Source organism: Diaporthe citri (assembly GCF_014595645.1).
Source record: "Diaporthe citri strain NFHF-8-4 chromosome Unknown scaffold_3, whole genome shotgun sequence".
Taxonomy (NCBI): domain Eukaryota; kingdom Fungi; phylum Ascomycota; class Sordariomycetes; order Diaporthales; family Diaporthaceae; genus Diaporthe; species Diaporthe citri.
In genome coordinates, this window is record NW_025064848.1 from 2,219,952 (window position 1) to 2,243,378 (window position 23,427).

General features: G+C 36.2%; 3 protein-coding genes across 3 annotated transcripts; all 3 read right to left on the reverse strand.

Moving 5' to 3' along the window:
• Nucleotides 1-12,760: 12,760 nt before the first annotated feature.
• INS49_008222 (uncharacterized protein) lies at nucleotides 12,761-13,378 on the reverse strand (the record flags this gene model as incomplete). Its single annotated transcript, XM_043168967.1, has 2 exons — nucleotides 12,761-13,090; nucleotides 13,178-13,378. The coding sequence occupies 2 exons, from the start codon at nucleotides 13,376-13,378 to the stop codon at nucleotides 12,761-12,763; spliced, it is 531 nt and encodes a 176-aa protein (XP_043026647.1).
• A 3,157-nt stretch (nucleotides 13,379-16,535) lies between these two features.
• On the reverse strand, nucleotides 16,536-17,257 carry INS49_008223 (uncharacterized protein; the record flags this gene model as incomplete). The annotated part of the gene is made up of 2 exons (XM_043168968.1): nucleotides 16,536-17,075; nucleotides 17,159-17,257. 2 exons carry the CDS (start codon nucleotides 17,255-17,257, stop codon nucleotides 16,536-16,538), a joined length of 639 nt encoding a protein of 212 aa, XP_043026648.1.
• A 4,829-nt stretch (nucleotides 17,258-22,086) lies between these two features.
• On the reverse strand, nucleotides 22,087-22,512 carry INS49_008224 (uncharacterized protein; the record flags this gene model as incomplete). Its single annotated transcript, XM_043168969.1, has 1 exon — nucleotides 22,087-22,512. The coding sequence occupies one exon, from the start codon at nucleotides 22,510-22,512 to the stop codon at nucleotides 22,087-22,089; it is 426 nt and encodes a 141-aa protein (XP_043026649.1).
• Between the last annotated feature and the right edge of the window lie 915 nt (nucleotides 22,513-23,427).

The following is a 23,427-nucleotide window of genomic DNA, read 5'->3' on the forward strand; positions in this document are numbered from 1 at the left end:
ATATATATTAAGTATAATAAATTAAAATAATAATATTTATTTTAAAAAGCATAAAGTATAGTTTAATATATGCTAAATATATTAAAGCATCTTTTTTATAATATTTAAATAATGAATTGTAAGCTTTGCATTAAATATTAAGAGTATTATATATGAAAACGTAAAATTAAGTTTTGTTTTAATAATAAGAAAATTAATAGATTTAGTAAGTAATTAATATATTATTACGTTTATTATAATATTATTAGATTCCTTTTATCGCGGAAATAAATTTAAATTTATAAAAGTTTATCTTTAATTATAATTAAATATATTAAAGCGTTTTAAAATCTATTAAGTATATCCCTTTTAAGAAATATAAATCTTATTATTAATTTATATAATTTCTAATTTAAGCAGGTATTTATAAAAATTAAAATCCTTATACTTAAAACATTGTATAAACTTAGTGTGAAATTTATTAACTTAAAAGGAATTCTTGGTAATAAGAATATTATTAATATAAATAATAATAATAATTTGGTTTTTAATGAAAATGTAAGGGTTAAATATTATCTTTATTAAATATTTAATTAATTCCTTTTTAAGAGTATTAAATTATTTATGGCTTAATTATTTAAGTTTATATAAAGCATTAAGAAGTTTTAAAATAATTTGCTAATTATTAAATAATATTTAATATCCTTATGATAGTTATATATAAATATTATATTTTAAATAATTATGTAAGTATGCTATTTTAATATTAAATTATTAAAGCTATTAGCTTATTATAATGATAATGATAATAATTAGTTTTAAATTATTATAATACATTATAAGGCTATAAATATTATTATAATTTATATTATAAATTTATATATATTTATAAGTAATAAGTTAAGCTTTATAATAAATAAGTTTATTAAAAGCATTGAAGTTATTTATATATACTTAGTAAGGATTAATAATATATTAGTTTATAATAACAGGCACTTTAATTTATATACTTATATTTAAGAGTAATTTAAGTTCCCTTTTAATAATTTATTATTAAGCATTCCTTTTATTGCTTTTTATAGCTTATATATATATATTAAGAATATTATTAATATTTGCTGCATTAATAAGCAATGCTTAAGTAAAGATTTAATTAAGGTAGTTAGTATTAATTAATATTAATTAAGCAGGATTTAGCATAAAATTTGCATTAATTAGTGCTAAGTCATTAAAATTTTTAAAATATTTTATAATAATATTTGCATTTTTTTTTGCTTTTCATAAAGGCTAAATCTATTGTTTTTAAGAATTATATAACTATATAGGTCCTATGAGTTTAAGTAATTTGTTTATAAGTTTATTTATAGGTTTTGCATTATTAATAAGTTTTATTAGCTAAGATATTAATAATACCTTTATTTTAAGTAATATGTTTTTATTTAATTAATTAATTATTTATATAATCTTTATTATTAAATTAAATTAAGTAATATAACTTAATATTATAATTATAATAACTTTTTAAAGTAATATAAATAAATAAAAGATAGTTTTATTTTTAACTTTAAATCTTATAAAATATATCTTTTTAGCTTTATTTAATAATTTTATTCTTAATTTATAAGCTTTAATAAGGATATAAAGGTATATAAGGTAAAAATATAATTAAAAATATTTAATATTAAGCTTTTATTTATAAAATGCCTTAAATAACATTATTTAATATAATAAGGTTAAGTATAATTTTTAATTTTATAAGTATATTATATAGGAAATTGCTTTAAGCTATAAAAATAAATAATTTTTATTATAAATTATTATATAAGCATTGGTAATAATAATATATATAAATTTTTTAAGTATATTATTTAATTTATAATAATAAAGGGGTAATTTCTTATAAATAATTTTATATTTTTAAAATATTATAATAATTATTTTATTTATATATTTACCCTTATTATTTAAATTAAATGTTTTAACTTTTATATTAAATTAAATTTTAATTATATTTAAGAATCTTTTAATAATATTTAAAATATTATTCTTTTAAGTAATAAAGTAAATTTAATAAAATTAAATATAATTATTAATAAATAAAATAAAGTATTAAAAACTTTTTAATAATTTTATTAAGAATTTACTTAATAAATTAAATTAAATATACTTAAATAACTATATAAATTATTATTTTAGCAATAAATATAAGCATTTTTTAATAAACTTTACAAGTTAACATAATTTATAATAAAAATTCATTAATTTATTTAATATAATATTTTTATTTTTATATAAGCATTAAATAATTAATTTTAATAAATTGCTATAATTAAAAGCTTTATAAAATTTACTATATATTATAAATATTATAAAGTTATTTTTTATTATTTAAATTATAAAATTTCTATATTAAAACTTTGCTTATAATATTTTATAAGATTTATTATTTTTTAATAATAAAAAGATATTATTTCCCTATATATTTAATTAAAACCTTTTTTAAATTATAATTTAGCTAAATAAATAAGTATTCCTTAATATATAATTATATAAAACATTAATAAAGATGCTTTTAATAATTAATTTATTTAATAATTATAAGAAGATTTTTATAAAGCTAATGCCTTTTATAATAAGTTAATTACTACTTATAATAGTAATTATATTTAAATATAATTATAAAAAGCTAAAGTTTTTTATATATTTTATTATATGCTTTAAAGCATTAAAATTAAAAATTTATAATATTAAAATACTTATAATTATTAATAGCTTTATTATATATATTAAAATATTAATATATAATGTTATTATATCTTTTTTATTATTATTAAAAATTTTAATAATTTTTTTATTTATAGCTTAATTTATAATAATTTATTTCTTACCCTTTTTTTATTTTTAATTAGCTTTATATTTAATAAGCCTTATATAATTAATATATAAATAATTAATAAATGTAAAGTTTTGCATATAGCATTAAATATATTTTTTATTACTTAATATAAAGTTAATATTTATTAATATAAACTTTATAGCCTTTTTTATACTCTTTAATGCTAACCTTTTTTAAATAAAGATAAAATAAGCTTTAAATTATTTAACTTTTATATAAGAAATAATATTTATTATTTTAAGTTTAATTTTAAAAAATATTATAAGGTTTTAATTACTTAAATTATTAATAATATTATTTATAATATTTAGCAGTATTATTAAAAAAAAGCCTTTAATTTTATTGCTTTTAAAAAATAACTTTATTAACCTTTTAATTAATTATTTTAATATTAAGATTTTAATATAAAGTTTTATTTAAAGATTTTAAAAGGTATTTAATGTTATGGGTTGGCCTTAAGCATCTGCTGAAAGGTACTTAAAAGGAGTTATAAATTGCAATATTTAAGAAGTAAGTTAGGCCTTAAAAGGGCTTAACTTTAAATTTATCTTTTAAGTATATGCCTTATTATATAAAAGGGTTAAGTGCAATATAAGCTTGGCATAGGCATATATTATAGCTTAAGCAATAGCTTAAGCTTATTATATAGCCCCCTTCCCGCTTTTATATATTATACATAGCAAAGATTAAACTTAGGGCTTTTATAATCTTATGCCAGTTATATATTTATTATATATATAATCCTTAATTAATATATTATAATTACATATAAGTTATATATATTAATTATGCTAAGGCCCGTTTATGCTTAATTAAAAAGGTATAGGCTGCATATCCTTACCTTGCCTTATTAATATTTATGCACCTTGCAATATTATAATATGTTAAGCTAGTATTATATTATAATATACATTAAGTATAATGCATATTAGCTATATACCTAGCTTATTATTATTTGCTTATTATAATAATCACAAGCTATTAATTCTTTAACCCTAGTTTACATTATAATATAGCTATTTCATGCCTAAGTTTTTTTTATATTATAATTATAAAACATTACAACCTTTCCTTAATAACTTTATTGCATAATTACATTATTAATTACCTTGCCTTATTTTAATTATTATTATTAATTAAATAAATTGCTTTTATTATTAACCTATTATTCTTTTAATTTATGCTTAATATATAGCCTTAATAACCTTAGCGGAAATATTTTCGCTAATTAATAATATCCTTATAATTTCTCGCTACTTATATTATAAACCCAACCCTTTAATTAATAACGCCCCCCCTTATACCATTAATAATAATACCTATATAATCCTTTATTACGCCAACTTACCTACCTTATAACATGCTTAACCTGCATTTAATAACATTTTTATCACGCTTAATCTATACCCAACCCGCATTTATAATATAAACATATTAATCTTATTATAATCTTAACATTAATAAAATAATATCCATTAATAAATTTAATAGGAATTATAGTAATTAAGATATTGTTATCGCTAATATTAAAGGAAACTTACCTTATCCTCTTAATAATAATAACTAAGGCTTAAAAAACCATTATGCCATTAATAATTACCTTATCTTAAGCAATAATAATAATAATAATTAGCAACTTTTTATTATTAAGGAGTTCTTATATAAGGGCTGCATTTAAGTCTTAGCCAATATTAATATTTTCCCTAAATATATTTATAATGCTTATAAAGATTTATATATTAATTATTGCCGCTATTATAACTCTTATTATTAATATAAGCAAGAGTTTGCTAAATTAACTATGCTATATAATGCCTTTTATGCCTTCTTAGGTATGCATTATATTAATTATAAGCATATTTTGCATATACCTTAATATAAGGGTAAACTTAATATAATTAAAAGTAATGCCATTAAGTTTACGGCTCCTTTTAACACCGCTATATATATATTTAATTATTTGCTTATCTTAGCTTAGCAAAAGCCCCTACTAATCATGCCTATCCTTGCCTTAGCCACCTATATACATAAATCAACCCTTATTATTAACCTTATTAATAATAACTATATTACTTTAGCTCCCTGCACTCCCTAAAGTACACTTAATATAATAAAGCTCCTAACCCCTATTTATAATAATATTATTATATATTACAATCCTAACGTACTTATAATAAGCAATTAGCTTTAATAAGTTATTTAAAGTATAATTAATGCTTTTAGCATGCTTTAAGGTAGCATGCAAAAGATTAAATATATTATAATAAATCTTAAAGTAAGGTTTACTCTTTATATAAGTTTAGCTTATATTAATAATAAAAATAAAAGCACCTTAATTATTTTAAGGATTATTATTATTAAGAGTTTATTATAATGCTTAAGGCTATTTAAGCCATTACTTGCTTAATTTTTTATTCCTTATGCCCTGCATTTAGCCCAAGCTACCCTAACCTTTTTATACATCCTTATTAAAATGCCTAACTAAGTTTAAGCAAATCCTATTATTATAATTATACCTTAAGTTTTAACTTAAATAAATATAAACTATCTCTTTTTAAGGAGCGTAAGCATTACTATTATTATTATTATTAAATAGGCCTTAATTATATATATAATAAGTTTAAGTAATAAAGAGCGCTATATTTTATTAATAATAATATAAGTTTAATTCTTATTATTATATATGCAATTCGCCCTTATTTTAACATTACCTTAAAAGCGCTTTAATAAAATAATATATATTATACTTATTTAAATAAAGTAATAAGTAAAGGAATTTTAAAGGGATTATAAATTTCTTGCTTTTTAAATAACTTAATTAAAATGCTGCATTAAGTTTTATATAAATTATTAATATATAAAGATATGCATTATTATAATTTAAGTTATGCTAAGAAAGGGAGCTAGCTAAACTTAAAATAAGTATATAATAAGTCTTAATTAATTAAGAGCGCTTATTTATAAGCAAGGTTATAGGTTTAAATCTTATTATTACCTTGCTTTGCTTAATTTATTTAAAGTTTATATAAATAAAGCTGCCTTTTTAGCTAAATAATATAATAAAAATAAATTACTTATCTTTATCTTATCTTTATTTATAACTCTTATTACTTTATATCTTATTTTTAAATAAGCTTATTAAGCTTAATGCAAGCTTGCTTTATAATTACCTTAAATAAGTAATTCCTTATAAATAGCAGCATTTCTTTATTATGCTTTAAATAAATTAAGGGCCGTTAATCCTTATAAATTCCTAAGGGGTTTTTATATTAATATATCTTAACCTTTTCATTTAATATAAACTTATCTTTTAAGGAAATTATTTTATAAATACCTTAGTGCATTCTTAATTATTAAGATTTCCTTTATAAGGTACTTTTTATTTTAATTTTTATTTACTTTATTTAAAATTAATATAATACTTAACTAAGTATTTATAAATGTTTAAGTAAGTAATAAATCCTTTATAACGCGTTTAATTTAATTAATATTAAAAGTAGGATAAACTTAGCTTAATATATTTAAGATAATTATTTAAGATATAAAAATATTTATTATAATATATTTTTAATATAATTAATTAAGCTTCTTTATTAATTAAATAATTTAAAAGTATTTTAAAGATAGCTATACTTAGTTATTAATGCAAAACCTTTTTGCTATTTAATAACGTTTATTAATTACCCGTTCTTATTATTATTAAGTAAAAATAATAGCAGCTTAAGCAATATTTATTTTAATTTAAAAATGGTTTAAGAATGCAATTATTTAACCCTTAAGATTGGCTATAAACATCGTTATATCCAAAAGGCTTAAAACTACCTGCATATTAAACCTATTTACTAGCTAATTTAAGCTTTAGCTAGTTATTATTAAATCTTTATTATTTAACATTATTTAGCAAGCTAAAAGGTAATTAGCTTAATTATCTTATAAAAAGATAATAATATTATATAAGTATTTTTATATTTCTTAATTTATTTGCTTTATGCTGCTATTTATTTTAAGGTAATATGCTATAAATAAAAGGCATTTTATGCTTACTTAGGTGCATAAAAAAGCTTAAAATACCTTTATTTAATTAAAGCCTTAATTGTTAATAATAAATATAAGGAACTTATAATAACGTTATTATAAAGTAATAAAGCATTATATATAATTCTTTATAATTATAAAGTATATTGCTTTTAAGAAAACTTATTTTAAAAGGCAATTTATAATAATTATTAAGTAATATAAGCTGCTCTTATAAGTTAGTAAGTTTATTATAAAGTTAATAAATATTTAGGATTAATAATAATTTAAAGGAAGGATAAGGTAAAGTAGGCCTTATTATAGCTATTAATTAAGCTGGGTTTAGCGATATATATTGCAATTTCAAATAAAATGCTAAATAACTTGTAATATATTATCTTAATAAAAGTTATATAAAAGGACTTAAAAGGTTTCTTTTTATTTTAAATGCTTTATTATAAAAAAGTTATAAGCTTGTTATAATATTAATATAATAAGCGGTTTTTAGCTTAAGAGCTATAGCTAGCCTTAAAATTAAAGCGCGCTATATATATTAAAAGTATAATTAATAATTTAAATTATTATCTTAACCTTTTTAAAGAATTATTATTAGCTAAATGTAATTACCTTATAATAAATCTTATATTATAAGTTTTATTAAATTTTCTTATTTTAAAGCATAGCTAATATTAATTTATTAAATAATTGCAGCCTTATAAGCATAATAGCAAAAGTATTAAAAATTATTATTAAGATTAATTAAAGTATTTTAATTATATAATTCTCCTTTAAGGTTATTTTATTTTATTTTTATTATAATAATACATTAAAACGCTATATTTATATCCTTAAGTAATATTAAAGATTATAATGAAAAAGGAATAAAATTTTAATTTATTAAGCTTACCTTTTTAAAAAGAGTTAAGAATTAATAAAGTATTTAAGGCTTTTATAATTTATAAGTATTATAAATAAGCAGAATATACTTTAAAATATAAATAATTATGCCTTTAAAGCCTTAATTATTGCTAATAGCTTTTTATTATAAATAATATAATTTTATTATGCTAAAGAAAGCTTTGCAAAGTAATAAATAATTAAGTAAAAAGCCCTTTTTTTTTAAATTAATAAGCATGCATTAAAAGTTATTTTTAAGTAATTTGCCTTTATTACTATGCTTAAGTTTAAATTTTATTTAACTAGGATTAATGCCTTTATAAATGCTACCTTAAGGTAATAAAAGGTTATATTTTCCTTACTTCCTTATTAAAAAGAAATCCCCTTAATAATAAAATAAAAAAAGGGGTTAATAATCTTAAAAAAGTTCTTAATAAAGTTATAATAAAAGTTTATAAACCTTATAAAACTTTAAATGCTATGAATTATTTATAATGCCTTTTATTTTTAAATTACCTTAACCTTTTTTAAATTTACTTAAACGCTTATTTTAGCCATAATAATAAAGCTTAAATACTTTACCTTTTTTATTGCAAACTTATACTTATTTTAATTTAAGTTTAACTTAGTATCTTATAAGCAATATAAAACCTTTTATATTTTTCTTATATAATTCCTTTTTAAGCTTAAAAAGAATATTAATATATTATTTAAATACGCCATTATATAATCTTTTAAGATATTAATTAAGATTAAGTTAATATATTATTAAAATATAATAAGTATATTAAATAAATTAAAGGGATAAATTAGTTATTTAAATAACTTAAATTAGGTTTAAAATGTTATTAAATGCTCCTACTTCTTTGCTATTTATATTTAATAAAAGGTTATATAAATATTTAGCTTTATAAATTATTAAGCATTAAAGAAAGAGCGTAATATTTCCTTAATAAAAGGAAAGGGGTAATAATTTTATTAAGTTATCTTATTTAAGGTATGGTAATTTATATAAAATTACTACCCCTTATTTACCTTATGCATTAAGAAAATTAAGGCTATTATAAATAAGAAGCTAACTCTTACTTAGCTTTTATTATAAAGTTTTATAATTTATTTTCATAGCTTAAATAGCTAATCTTAAGGCATATTATATAATGGGCCCTATAGTAATACCGGCGTAAACTTATCTTTTATTAATAATAAATAAATATAATAATTAAATTAATCTTAATATAATAAAAGGGTAAAAGCTTAATTTTTATTAAAGAAGCTAATAAAGTTTTATATCTTCTTTAATAAGGGCTTAATTTCGCGCTGCTTTGCATTATTATTATTTCTTTCTTAAAGAGCTATAGCTTAAAGGATTTATATAACCTTACTTAGGCTTATTTTTATTAAAGTAATATTTATTATCTTATTATAAAATAAGCGGTTTATTTATACCCTTGTAATTATTTTAAAGATTAATTAAGCTAGATTGCTTATATCTCATTAGTCCTTTTTCTTTATAATCATCCCTTAAGTTACGCTAATTACCATGCAGCTATAAGCTAGGTTTAATAAGATATTATAATAGCATAATTAAAGCAAGCTTAATAAAAAGGGATAAGCTGTATTTAAAATTATATAAGCTAAGATAAGAGCTTATTATGCATTAATATTTAAAGGAAGCTATATTATATATATAATATATTAACTTTATAATAAGCTAATAATTATCTTTAAGTTTCTTAAAGTAAGTAAAGCTATTAGCTTTAATTTTGCTTTTTATATTTATTGCTTATTTATAATAATATAATAGCTATATTTATTATTTATTTAAGTAATAATAATATATTTATAATTTATAATAATAAGAATTAAGAAAAAAAGCTTATTTAATTTATTTTATACTTATTAATATTATTTTTATATAAATTAAGCTTATAAAAAAAGCTTATGCTTTTAAGCAAGACTTTGCTTAAAAGCTAATCTTTTTTTTTAAAGCTAATAAGGTTTTCCTTATAAGGTATAACTAGCTTTATAACTTAAACTTAAATTAGCATAGCTATAAAAAGGAATTTATAGTTTATTATAAAGTACCCTTATTAGCCATAATATAGACATGCTTTATATTCTTATTAAGCCTCCCTTTTAAACCTGAAAACCTAAGGTGCCCTAGCTTAGCCGCTAACTAACTAAGAAGAAAAAGCGCCTTGCTACCCTTATAGCCCCTTATTCCTAATACTTTAGCCCCTTATTATACCCATTATAGCTATATTTATCATTATTATATCTTAACTTATTACTTATTATCCTTAAGTTAAGGGCTTTAAAGGGCATAAAGGTAGGTTTATATATTATTAATGCTTAAGATTTTATGCCTTTAGCTTATAAGCAATTTAGCGATATATATTTATTACCTTATTATAATTTATATATAAAATTAATGCCTTAATAACCTTATTATAAAGCTATGGAAAGAATTAATTATAAAATTAATTTAGCTTTACTTTATTTAATTACTTAAGGCCCTTAGCTTACATTATTAATTATTTAAACTAAATATAAAATTAAATAAAGCCATTATAATTTTACATTTAAAATATCTTAAGCTTAGCTAAAATAATTACTTATTAATATAAGTTTTTATAGCAGCATTTTAAGTATTTAAAAAACTTATTTATATTAAAGTTATTTTAAAGCCCGCTTTGCTTATAAAATATTGCAATACATAATTATACCTTAATAAATAATTAACTTTATAAGAAGATTTAATATTTTTAAGGATTTTTAATAAAGTTTATATTAGTTTATAGTTTATATTATATTATTATCTTTTAAGCTAGAAAGCTATTTTAAATATTATTAAATAAGGGCTTAATTAAGAGCGGCTTATATTAAATTAAGGATAAGTTAAAAGGGTTTGCATGCATTTTAAGCTTTATAAGTTAATAAAGCATTATTATAAAAAGAAATATAATAGCATTATTATTAGCATTAATAAGTATTACTATAAATAGCTAAGAGGGTTAAGGCGCTTTTTAAGCGTTTTTATAGCTTAACATTAAAGTAAGTTAAGAAATCCCTAGTTATGCATTTTATAAAAAGGTTAATATTTTAAGTATAAAGTTATTTACCTTTATAATATAAGTATTCTTTTTAATATAATTTAGAGATTATAATTTAATATTATAAGTTAGCCTTAAGCATTTATTAAAAGGTATTTAAAAGAAGTTATAAATTATAATATTTAAAAAGTAAGTTAGGCCTTAAAAGGGCTTAACTTTAGATTTATTTTTTAAGTATATGCCCTATTATGTAAAAGGGTTGGGTGCAATATGGGCCCGACACGAGTATGCATTACGGCTTAAGCAATAGCCCAAGCCCATTACATTTAAATAGTTTTATAAGTTAAAATTATCTTTATATTATAAGTTTATTAATTAATAAAAGAAATAAATAATTAAGTTATTAATATTATAATTAAATTAATTAATTAATATTTTTTAAGTATTAAAAGATTTTCTATATAATATAATAAATATTATAAGGCTTAAATATATTAAGCTTAGGAATATAATAAAGGCTTAATTATTAAGCTTTTTTTATTTTATAAGGGCTGCATTTTTATTTAATCATTTCTTAATACTTATAATATATTTATTAAGGTTAATAAATTAAAAGCTATAATTTTATATTACCTTTTAATTTAAAAAGTTTTCCCTTTTTAAGTTTAACTTTAAGAAAAATAATAAGTTAAGCTTAAAGTTAAGTATATTTAATATCTTTTAAATAATATTTATATATCTTTAAGTATATTTTAAACAATATTTATATATTTTTATTTATTTATAATAATTAATATTAATTAATATAAGTAAATAAATAAAAAGGAATAAATAGTTAAAATATTAAATAAAGCAAGAGTATTAAATTATTATAAGTTATTATTAGCCATGGCAGCTATTATAAGGTATAATAATAATATATAAGTAAAAGCTAACAATATTAAAATTTTAATAATTTAAGTATAAAAATAATTATAAAAATAGGGGTATTAATATTTCTTAACGTTTTAAGATATCTTAAGTAATATTAAGCTTATAACTTAATAAAGCAATTAAGCAAATAATAATTAATTATAATTATTAAGGAGAGAAATCTCCCCGCTATTAAACGCTTAGAAGGAGCCTATTTATAGGCTAGCGCTAGCGTATGGGCATACGACCCTCGCACCTTCCAACAACATTGGCCTCAAAGGTGTTTGTACTATAGTCCCCATTGTGACCGTAGAAAGACCACCGGGCTACCAGTGCTATGTTGGAGCCCGAGGATGCTCAGAAATCACTGATCAGGCTCGATACTGCTGAAATATTTACAGTGTCATGTCAGAAGAGCCAGACCCCGTAGCCTTACCACACACCGCAGATTTCTGGAATTTTCTTGGCTCATCACCCTTTCTTAATCCAGACTCTTGGAGCGAGAGCGTTGCATTCTGCAAGGGTGTTCCCCACACTCGTCACAGCTCAGGTGCGCTACAAGGTCAGGTACCAAGGTACGTGCATGTGAAAGACGGGAAGGGCCCTGTTGATCTCGTCCTGCCAGCCGACCCAATGAGCCTGGAGCTTCGCAGATCATCGCAACCTTCCTTCCGAAGCTCCGCCTCGGGCAGCACTCGCCTCAGCTTCTACACCTCATAGACTACTCCCTTCTGGCAAGGAGACGAGAAATTTCTATGGCCCATGTTCGAACTTACAGTCATGCACATTGCTCTTCAGTTGAGCCCTGAAAGTTGCGGAGCGAAATGAGTGTATTGTTCCTCCTTTTCTTGCTACAAGTGTTGCCTGGCCTACCAGCTACTTGATTTGTATGTACGTATATTATCTTGAACAACGAAACATATTGTCAATTTGAATAGACGACCTCCGCCCCGAGAAGGGCAGCAAGCCAGGTACAGGACCACGCCACACAGTGGCGTTATGATACTAATCAAGAAGAGAAGGCCGTCACGGCAGCGGCAAAGGCAGCATTGATGGCGTCGGCTGCAGACTGCGCCGCGGCCTTCTGGTCCGCGGACGCGATGTTGACGAGCGTCGTCCCGAGGGCGGCAGACTTGGACTGCAGGCTCTGGAGCGTGGACAGGACGATGGATGTTATGCCCAGGGACTGGAAGTCGGCCTTGCGGTTGGTCAGGGCGGTCAGCGAGGCCTGGATGTCAGGGGTGAGGGTGCCCGTGACGTAGGTGATGATGGTCTGCGAGTCCGCGCTCGAGGCCTGGGGCTCGTCCGAGGCCGCGGTGTTGGCGTTGTCGATCTGGGTCTGTGGGGACTTGTCAGCATTCGTGCTTTGTGAGATAGGAAAGGAGGAGGGAGTGCTGCTCTGATGCTCCAGGCAAGGGAGACTTACGCCGACGGCGGTGGCGGCAGACTGGATGCCCAAAGCCCCGAGGAGGGATCCGTCCCACGAGGTGACGGTGGTGGTCAGAGACCTGGTCGAGTTGTCAATGCCTTTGAGGTTGGCAAGAGTCTCTGCGGTATCACGCCTGACCAAGGAAGGCAGGGCCGTGATGGCCGTGGCGAAGAGGAAGAAAGAGCCGAAGTTAACCATTTTGGCAGTTTTCTGACAGGCAGTTGAATATAAAGGCCGTGTGTTTTTGTTTATCACAATGAATGCTTCTCAAGATGCAGGGACAGTCCGAAGACCTAGAAAGGGCATGATGAGCGGAGGATCAGCAGGGCATATAAATATTCTCGAATTTCACACAGCTGGGCCGGAGCTGCATCATGACCGCACGCCTCCAGCCTCCACGACACATCCTCGGCCTACGTTGCTTCGGAATGACTTGTGATGCTGATGCAAATGCTTGGCCCGGTCTTTCGCCATTGTGAATGCGACACAAGGTCGCAGCCGGAGGACCTCGTCAGTGTGCTCGAGGCGGTCGACACTCGCTGCACTCGGCCGGAGGTCAGTTCCAATGCCTGCCCTGGGCCGGATCATTGGCCGTACTGGGTGTCGTCGGACGAGCTTAGGCCAGGCAAAAAATGCCCCCGTTACAGGTCATGGGTCTGTCCATCCGCAAAATGCGGGGAAGACTTGGTTCAACCTGGTAGGACCGGTGAGCTTGATGGCCCTTGTGGCAGTTGGTCCGAGATGCTGGCTCTACTGACCAGTGGTGAGCTGTTTCAATTGTTCATCCAATGATTTGGGACGAACCCCTGGAACTAACAACAAGACGTTGTGGATGCGGGCCATGACAACCAGACTTCGGTCATGCCAAGGTGCAGACAGGCGAACATGTGGTTCCAGCTCATGTCGGTCCTCAGGGCACATCTGCCTCAGCGTTGAACTCGGATCGGTTTTATGATCTTCATCTCTTATAGAAGATAGTAAGAGCCGCAGAAATACTCCAGCACTCAATTCCTTGAGCATTCTTCGTCGACATCAGCACTTCGGACTGCCGACAGTAGCTCTCCAGACATGGCTGGTTGATGGTCGCAAATGCTAGCTCCGGTGGCCGTTCTGGGCAGGGCGTAGAGAACCCCCGAGCGTAAGCGTTCCTCGGCACGAAGGTCTTTCGTCAACGAAAAAGCTCATGATACCACAGCACGGCGGCTCGTCGAAGCAGGGCCCGAACGTAGCTGTCCTGCAAGGGAGGCAGTCCGCGGCCTGCGCCTCACGACAGCTTCTCCATGAGGGGTGTACCTTTTACATAACAGAAATGCTTTCCGTTGGTGCAATCTATGTTCTCCCAGCGGGACATGGCTGTGCGGCGATCACACGCTGCGAAAGTGATCCAGGGATGCTGTCGGTGTCGTGAGGGGCTCACAGAGTTTGTGTGCCGTCAGTGTTGGAGAAATCCTGCTTGGGGCCGGACAACACTCCTGATCCGGACCCCAGGAGGCTGAACGGCGCGCAAGCCACATCCCATTGTGATGCTGTGCATTATACACACCGGGAACAGTACTCTCTTTCAATCAAGCGTTGTCATGGACAGCGGAACAGGGAGCCCTGATAGTGCTACCATGTTTTGGAGATAACTTAGTCCGGGGAGAAAGTCAACATAGTGAAGTTGGTTGCTACGTCGCACCGGAGAGAGTGGTTTATTAGCCTGTTTGAGCCATGTTCTATAAACAGATCACGTTTGTTGTGTGGAATTGAGAAGGATCTCTTTTGACACAATTTGTGCTCTGAGACAAAGCGTAGTTGAGAACCTTCGTGGCTCGGGTTTATGTAGTTGGGGCAATCGAATGCATTAAAACCTCGATTATCCGGCATCAGATTGTGAGGCGCTATGCCCCATGGTTGCTCGATTTCAAGCGCCTCGCGAGGCTAGGGTTGCAGCTGGATGAAACCTCACGCTGACATCTTGTGGATGTGACTGGCCAATCTCCAGCAGGCTTGAAGACATCATATGAGAACTGCTTGACAAGTTCATATAACAGGAGAGTGAGATTCTCAAGCGGGAGACAGGTCTTGTCTCTCAATCGTACCAATTGACAGATGGGTGAAGCGCATTTATATAGGGGGGGGGGTTAGATGAGTCCATCTTTGTCTGTTGCGTTAACCCAATTGAACAGCCACCGACCACCGTATATCTATATTTGTGATGATGCTCTCAGATCTCAAGCTACACCATTCCCTAAAATTCTGGAAATCAAGTTTATTGTTGACGATGTGAGGCCGTGGGTAGAGCCCACCATCATTTGGACACACTCAAGTAGAATACAACATCAGTCGATGCCCACATATTATGAAGCACATTGGGGATCAAGGTGTGTGGTTATGGTTTCGAGGAGCCGGGAGGTTTTCTTCTGGGGCGGTGCCGGCTTTGCTAGAGGTGTAGATCCAATCTTCAACAGGAGGAAGCGATGGCTATAAATATATAGTGGGTCTTTGCAAGGCGGCTTTTGTTATATGGGTAGAGAATTACTGGGTTGACTTTCCACTTAGCACTCGTTTTGACTCTACCATTTTGCTCTCGGTTGCACAAACAGCCGAGTGCCTCGCAATTGTCGCGAGAACTGGTTCTCAAGATACCAATAGCCTCTATGCAATCTTCTGAACGAGACAACTATGAGCTGAAAATCAATTTCTTGCTTGCTGCAGCTGTTTTACATAGTGGCAGTATCTATCTGCACTTGTGCCCTGTCTTCCAGGGTTGTACATTATCCGTTGCCTGATATGACCGATAGCTGACCCTGGCGAATGAAGCAAAGGCGAAGAAGCTGCAGCCATGTGGCACTTGACATCAAGATGACCAGGCTAGGAGGCCAAGCTGCAACATCCGATTCTCAGGCGTAAAATTCGAATATGTAATACTCTGCGCAGCAGGTATGTTCAGGATCAGGACCTGACGATTGAGCTAGCCGGAGCAACAGGCAAAGCTGGATGTCAACGTTGGCGGCAGTGCAACCGAGGCCAGAATCGTAGACAAAACATTTGAAGTCACATCACAGTAACAGATAAACTATTTCACTTAGTAATGTTGTACACGCGAAAGGTTTCAAGTCAACATATCAAGATTGGTCAATCTTAAGGGAGACCCAAAGCCGTGAGACATATGTATAGTGTACTTGGGAGTCCTACCAAGCCATCTTGGGACGGCTGACTACCCGCCCAACGTTAACTCGGTGCGGTGGCAGATTTGTGCATTCACAATAAATTGTGAGCCTCTTCAGTCTTCTGGGAAAGGCTATCCAAGCCCAATCAAGGCAGACAGGGAAACAAGCCCAGTTCCCCGCCCCCAGCCCCGTTGCGCCACAGCCTAGTCGGAATCGCTGCTCGACGAGGAGCTATGGCTCCCCCTCCGCTTGTGGCCGCCGTGCTTCTTCTCCTTCTTATGCTTTTTGTCCTTCTTGTCCTTCTTCTTCTTGTCGAACTTGTTCTCCAGCGCATTCCCGCCAATCGCACCAACGAGCGCAGCTCCCACCGAGGCGAGACCGCCGCCTCCCGCCGAGTGGGCAGCATAGCCGGCCGCGCCGGCCCCCAGAACAGTGCCCATCAGGCCGCGGTCGTCCTGCTGCCCGTGCTGGCCCGGGGCGCCTCCTCCGTGCTGGCCATATTGGGGCGCGTCCCCGCCGTAGGAGCCGCCCTGTTGCGGGTGGCCGTACTGCTGCTGCTGGTGGCCTTGCTGAGGGGCGTACTGGTTTTGCGGGGGTGGGTACTGCTGGGGGCCGCCGTAGCCCTGGTGCTGCTGTTGCTGCTGGTAAGGAGCGGGGCTTCCGCCGTACTGGTTGTAGCTCTGCTGGGGAGGTGGGTTGTATCCGCCCTGGTTGTAGGGGGAGTGCGAAGGAGGGGCGTAGCCCTGGAGGCCCGAGAGTGTCAGCTCAGGTTCTGTGATTTCTGCGGCGCCTGCACATGGGCAATGGTAGAGGGGATGTCGCATACCTGCTGGAGGTTGTGGCCCTGCTGTCCGTAGCCCTGGCCACCGTACTGGTTTGGCTGGTGGCCGCCGCCGCCGCCAGAGTAGTAATCGTTAGCAGACATGATGTTCTTCTTATTGCTATTCGCAAAAGAGGTTGGTAGGGTGATGCAGTGTGCGATTGGGTGCCAAGGAATGCGAAGGTGGCAGGGGAAGAAGGGACCAAGCATGCGATTTGGCGATCAGCGATCGGGTTATAAGAGGCAAGGGCCGTCACGTCACGTCAGGCCAGTCACGCGGGCGGCCGACAGGAAGCAGCCGAGATTGCGGCATGACGAGTGAATGCGAATGCGCCCCCTTCAAAGAGCGCCCATTCCAGGGTCCCTCGGGAGGCAAGGTTCACCCCTCAGCTGAACCAACCAGCCTTTGGATCTCTAACAGTCACAGTTACGGGCCAGCCGGCCTGGGCCAGAGGCCGCGACCGAGTGGTGCGGCCTCCGACTCCGCCTCCCGCCTGGCCGCCTGCTGCGGTCATCAAATGGCTGGGCTGAGCTGAGGTGGCCAGCGTTGTAGATTCATAGGTTGGGATCTGGAGGATCGTGCCATCACGTTGCAGTGATGTCAGCACGGAACCCTGACCCGGGAGGGCGGAGAGGGGGCCAATTCGTCACTGCAATCCACTGTGCCGCATGCAGGTCAGCCTCCCGAGGACCAAGGGTCTTCTCCTAGTACCCTAGGAAGTTAGGTGCTGGGGTCCATCGCCTGCAGCTAGGGCCCGGGCTATAGTGATTCGCCAACACTTTGTTTCACATGCCGCATCTGTTTATACTTTGGCTACCACAGAGACGCTCCTTGGTTATTTCCCATGTGCTGCAGCTCCATGCCCATTCGTGGCCCCTCTGGAGATTGTCCATGGTGCATCTCGACTACTTGTAACACCGGGCCTTTTTCATTCGAGTCAGTCCTCAATTTCTTCCCACGTTTATTTCTCCGCTCAGACGTCCCGGGCCCCATGTCACAACCACTCAGCTCCCAGGTTTGGCTTCAACCGAGAGAGGGAGAGGCAGAGTTTCCAGTGCTGCAAGAATGAGCGCCACTCAGCTTGTCGCATCGTGGTTGAAACGGCCCGCTGAAAACCCCATTCCAGCACCGCATGCGAGTCCGGTGCGGCGCCTCCTGGTCAGTAGACTAGAGGACGACCAAAACTCACCATCACCAGGTTATCGACGCCCTCGCACGCGCAGTGTAACCAGGTCGCCGCCCTCGACCCAAAACCAGGCCGCGTGACGGGCCACGCTAGACTCACTCAAGAACCGGCAGGAGAGAAGAAGCCTCTAAAGCACCTGCACGTCATTCGCTGTCCACGTGCTTTGTGCATTGTTTTGTACGAACGATATCCACAACGTCTCTCCCTTACGCTCATGGCTACTCCGCCGCAGCGCGCGCGCGCGCACACACACACACACACACACACACACACAAACACACACAAACACACGCACACAGAGCAGGTATATTGTAGCGTAGCACCGACACGCCAGACACTCGTCTCCACCGCGGTGGGTTCACTGTACCGTGGAACCGGGACAAAGAGAGAGCAGCCCTCCCTCTCTTGAAACATGAAGCGCTTTCCTCCCGCCTCTCGAGACCCGAATGCTGACAGCTCGTGCTCGTGTTCCCCGATTATGTCTCTGCCCAACTCCCGGCCGCGTCCTGGGTGCGAGCCGCATTCCCAGGGATTGGCCTGAGTACGAGGTGTGATCGCTGTGGCCGTTGAACCATCCAAACAATAGACGGCCTGAGCTAGTGGCGCAGAGGGACGGCCCGAACGCTCTGGGTGAACCGTATAGCCTGCCCCATCTCAATAGATAGATGAAGGAATGGGACGACCCGGAGATCCTCGAGCAAAAATCTTGTTTCGGCACGGCGCTCACCGTCCACGTTACGGCCGTTGCGACATGGGACAGCGACAGGAGATGCCGGCGCTTTGGACCCGTCGGCTGGCATTGCCCGCCTTCGTCAACGAGCGTTAACGATAGCAGGCGCTGAGACTCACCGGTCAACTCACATATGGGCCCTCACACCATCATGGCCACCAGAACCTCCAATGTACCCGCGACTCTTTCCCTGCGTCCTGCATAACAAAATCACGGGTATGCAGAGCGCGAAAGGGGGCCCGCCAAATCGGGTATTCGCCCTCTACCCTCAAACCTTACTTGGCACAAGGTTCACCGCTACTCATCCTGATACCACCGTAGGATCTGATTAACGACGCTTGTTGTGTACAAGTGCCATATCGTATTGAAGTTTTGACGAACGGCAGGACCATTGGACCCGCCCGCCGATCTGCAATGCTGGTCGGTCCAAAAGAGGGAATGTCGAGGACCCCGACACCGCGCCTCTCTGCGCCCAAAAAGCAAAAGCAAAAAACCTGCCGGTGCCATCCAGCGATAGTGGTTGGCTCTGCCGCGTTAGTTGTATGCGTGTTGAGCATGGGCAGGATTTCCCGAGCATGGATTGCCTCGTCGAGGTTCCTCAGCCCACAGCCACCTGGGGACTCTTGTCTTGGATGTCCAATGTCAGCTACTGCGTGTCGTCAGCAGCTGTGAATCCCGAGTATCTGGCCATACAGCCGAGGATGGCGTGGGCATGTTCGGGCTGCTCCTATACATCGCTGCCGTGCCAAGTTCCTCTAGGCGAGGAGAGCTGCCCGCCGGCCTGTCTTTTACCCTCGCGGGGCGGCGCGTGCCTTCTTCCCTTGCAAGCCCGCGCCACGAGCAGCCCATGCCCCTCGAGAAGGGATTCGCGTACCGAGCTGTTGGGGCAAAGAGCCGTGGATGCGTGCGTTTCAGGCTGTCCCATGTCGTACCGTGGTCTGCAGGATGTGGAAATTTGCCGTCCTGACACTGGTCACCTGCGCCATCAGACACCCACACTGCCAGGTACAACATGTCGGATTGGATGAAGGGCCCAAGCTCAGTCGACGACAGGGGTCTCAATCCCTGATATATGTGAGAACATTTTCCTGGTCGAGGAGCCTCGTGCCTTCGATAGATCGCAACGCTTTCCCCAGAGGCTTCGTTACTCCGACGAGGCTAGCACCGTCACCTTTTTGTCGTTTCACGATTGCTCTCCACCTATATCAGTCAGTAGGTCGTGGGCCCATCATGCACAAGTATGTCGTGACTGATCACAACTTAGCCAGGCACAAGCCCGCCGCAGTAGAGATCCACCCCGGAGACAACCCACCGCACACAATGAGCGATAAGTGGTGTGACCACCATCCCCTCGGTTGTCCTTATAGAACAACGTCCGGTGTAGACCTCTGCGATCTGTGCAAAGCGAATAAGTGTCCTCACCCGACCACTCTCTAGGGAAGAGGGAATGAGATCAACGGATCTGCCGGCGTCGAACCATGCGCAAATATCCGGAAGCACAGGACGAATCTGCGCGCGTCCGTCCGACCGACCGAACGACTGATTGGCAAACTTCTGGACGAGGATATGTGTAGCTGCTGAGCTTACACAAGGATCTGGTTGCCTGGCAAAACGAATATTAGGAAGGAGAGCTGCCTCGCCCAGGCTTTTGGGGACATGACTGTGCATCAGGAGTTCGACCACTCGGACATCTAGATCAGATCAAGGAACGAGGAAAGGGTTGCTGGAGAAGTGCTCTAGGAATCCTAAGCGAAAGGCAGTATGTACATGGTGGGAGATAATCGTGAGAAAATTGGCTGGTTGGTCTTCTCCCAGATCAGGATTTCGATATGGACGGCACGGGAGGGTGTTTGCAACTTCCGTCTATGGTGAGGGTCGAGGGAAGGAAGTCAACTCGCCTTTCAGTCGCTGCAAGTACTGGTTTGTTCGCGTTTGATATTCAAGAGAGGCCGTGTGCACGGCAGCGTTGCATGTCTCTGGCCTGGGGACAGAGATTTAGAGATAGACAGGGCAGCCAGATGATAACAGAAATTTGCCAGCCTGTCAACAGCGAGAGCAGAGAAGATGTGTCGAGAAGGAGCTACCATTGCAGAGAAGCAGGTGCGACTAAACCACCTCATATCTTAGGTACCTAGGTAGGTAGGTACCTGTAGGTCGTCGCAGTATAGCACATGACGTTGCGCCTTCCGCCTCCCAACGACCCAACGTGTCGCATCGAGCCCACAGTAATTGCCGAATGGATCTCAGATGCCTCATCGAGCAAGGAGGTCCCTGTTCGCCGTTCTGACCCGCCAGCCCTCGACGCAACCGAGCACCTGAGGCGTAGCAGATGTATCAGGTCCCCGGCGAGCTCCCGATTGAGATGGACTTTGGGTACTGGCGCCAAGGTGAATTAACTTTAAGACATGCCCAAAGCACGAGGAGCAACAATAGCGAGTGAGTGGGCAAGCCCAGACAGCCTCAGTAGCAGATCATCATTTCGTGTCGAGTGCAATATGTTCAATCCCGCTGTGGAGAATGTTACTAAACTATGCAACATGAAGCCCATGAACTGCTTTGCCGCCGTCGTATATCTCCGTGACGATTCCCCCTCCCCCTCCCCAGGTGACCAGGTGCTCGGGACCAAAAACTTTTCTCTTTTCCAGCGTTCTATGGCGAGTTATAGTCCAATTTCCGTCGAAAAAAGGTAGGATCGTGCCAGCCAGTAGCCAACTGATGATGAATCCAACAAGAAGGATAGATGGGAAGAAACAAATAAAAAAGGAGGCAAAGAAAAAAGATGCATCGTGGTATCACAAGTCTTGTCGTTCCTCTCCCCTGCCCGCCGACCAAGAATAACCCCCAATCGTCTCGTCCCCTCGAGAATTAGAAAAACGCTTATCATTGACCCCATGGCTGACGTGAAGGCTGAAGCGAAATATTAAATCGATGCCTGAGCTGCATTCGGCCGACTAGCTAGCTAGCAAGCCCAATGTGGTTAAGGTGACAGAAGGAACCCCCTCCCATCGGCGATCCCCTTAGACGAGCATGGCCACGGCTCCCAGGGCGCCCAGGAGCAGGCCACCCTGCAGGGTCTGCGCGCCGGCGGCGGCGGCAGAGCTGGAGGAGCTCGCGGCAGCCGAGCCGGTGGCGCTGCCGGTCTCGCCAGACGAGTCGGTGGCGGTGGCAGAGGCCCTGGTGGAGGTGTGCAGGACACCGGTTCCCGACTGGTAGGGGACGGTCGAGTTGCCTAGGGGGAAGTAGGTGGAAGTGGTTGGCGTTGCGACAGGCTCGGTCGTGTTGGCTACAGCGGACGAGATCAGGCTGCTGCTGGCGGTCGCCGAGACCTTGGTGAGGGTGACGCTCTTTGTCAGGGAGGTAGTCAGGACGGTGGTCGAGTCCTGGGCGGAGACGACTGAGGCACCGGCGGCCAGGACAGTGAAGAGGATGTTTGAGATCTGCATCTTGAGGGAGGATGTGGGTTGTGATCTGATGTCTTTGACTTGTTGTTGTTATCGGGAGATTTTCGCGACTGAGTCGAATGAGTCAGAGTGGTCTTTGTCGTCGTGCGTTTCTGAAGCGTCCGTCGAGAGTCGTGAGTTATAGCGAATGAAATGCTGCGCGAGGCAAGCTGAGCAAGTGTATTTGAGGGTGCTGGCTGGGGAAAGAAAGAGAAAGGACGTACGGCCGAGGCAGGGAAGACGACGAGGTTGATATTGCGGCCGCGTGGGATGGGGCAGCAGGGGCCATGTGGGCGGGCAGGGACGGGGGCAGGTGCGCCTCCTTTTCCTGCGTTGTCTGTTTGTCTGGAGCATTGTACGGCAAGAGGTGAGCCGGCCCATCGCAGGAGGAAGCGCGCAATTTCATCCGAGCGGGTTGACGTTGTCAGGCAAGTGGGACTCGAGATGGTCTGGCCAATGCCAGCCCTGCATTTGGGAATCCACTACCTTAATGGGAGGAGGGTATCGTGGTACTGAAGATGGGTCCTGGGGTTTCCCATGCGGCGCAGGCCCATCTTTTTCAGGAACAAACCAAGCCTATTGGCCATCGATATACAGATCGGCAAGCCCTGAGGATACAGACGACAAGGGTCCGATGCCAGGAGGCATGGCGAAAAGTCAGACCCCAAAGACGCCGACATTGACTCGACCAATGCGCCATATTAATAAATGGCGAATGGTCACTGACGGCCGCTGGGGGCCAACCTGCAAGCCTGCAAGCCTGCAAGCCTGCAAGCCTGCTTCTGCTGTCGGTGAGAGTTTGGAACCATGCGTCTGGAGGAGTCCAGAGCGTGTGATGTCTGCATGATGACTGACAACACATCAAGGTGGCAAAACTTACACCGTGACACCCCGGCTCGAAAGACCGTCGTTCACCTT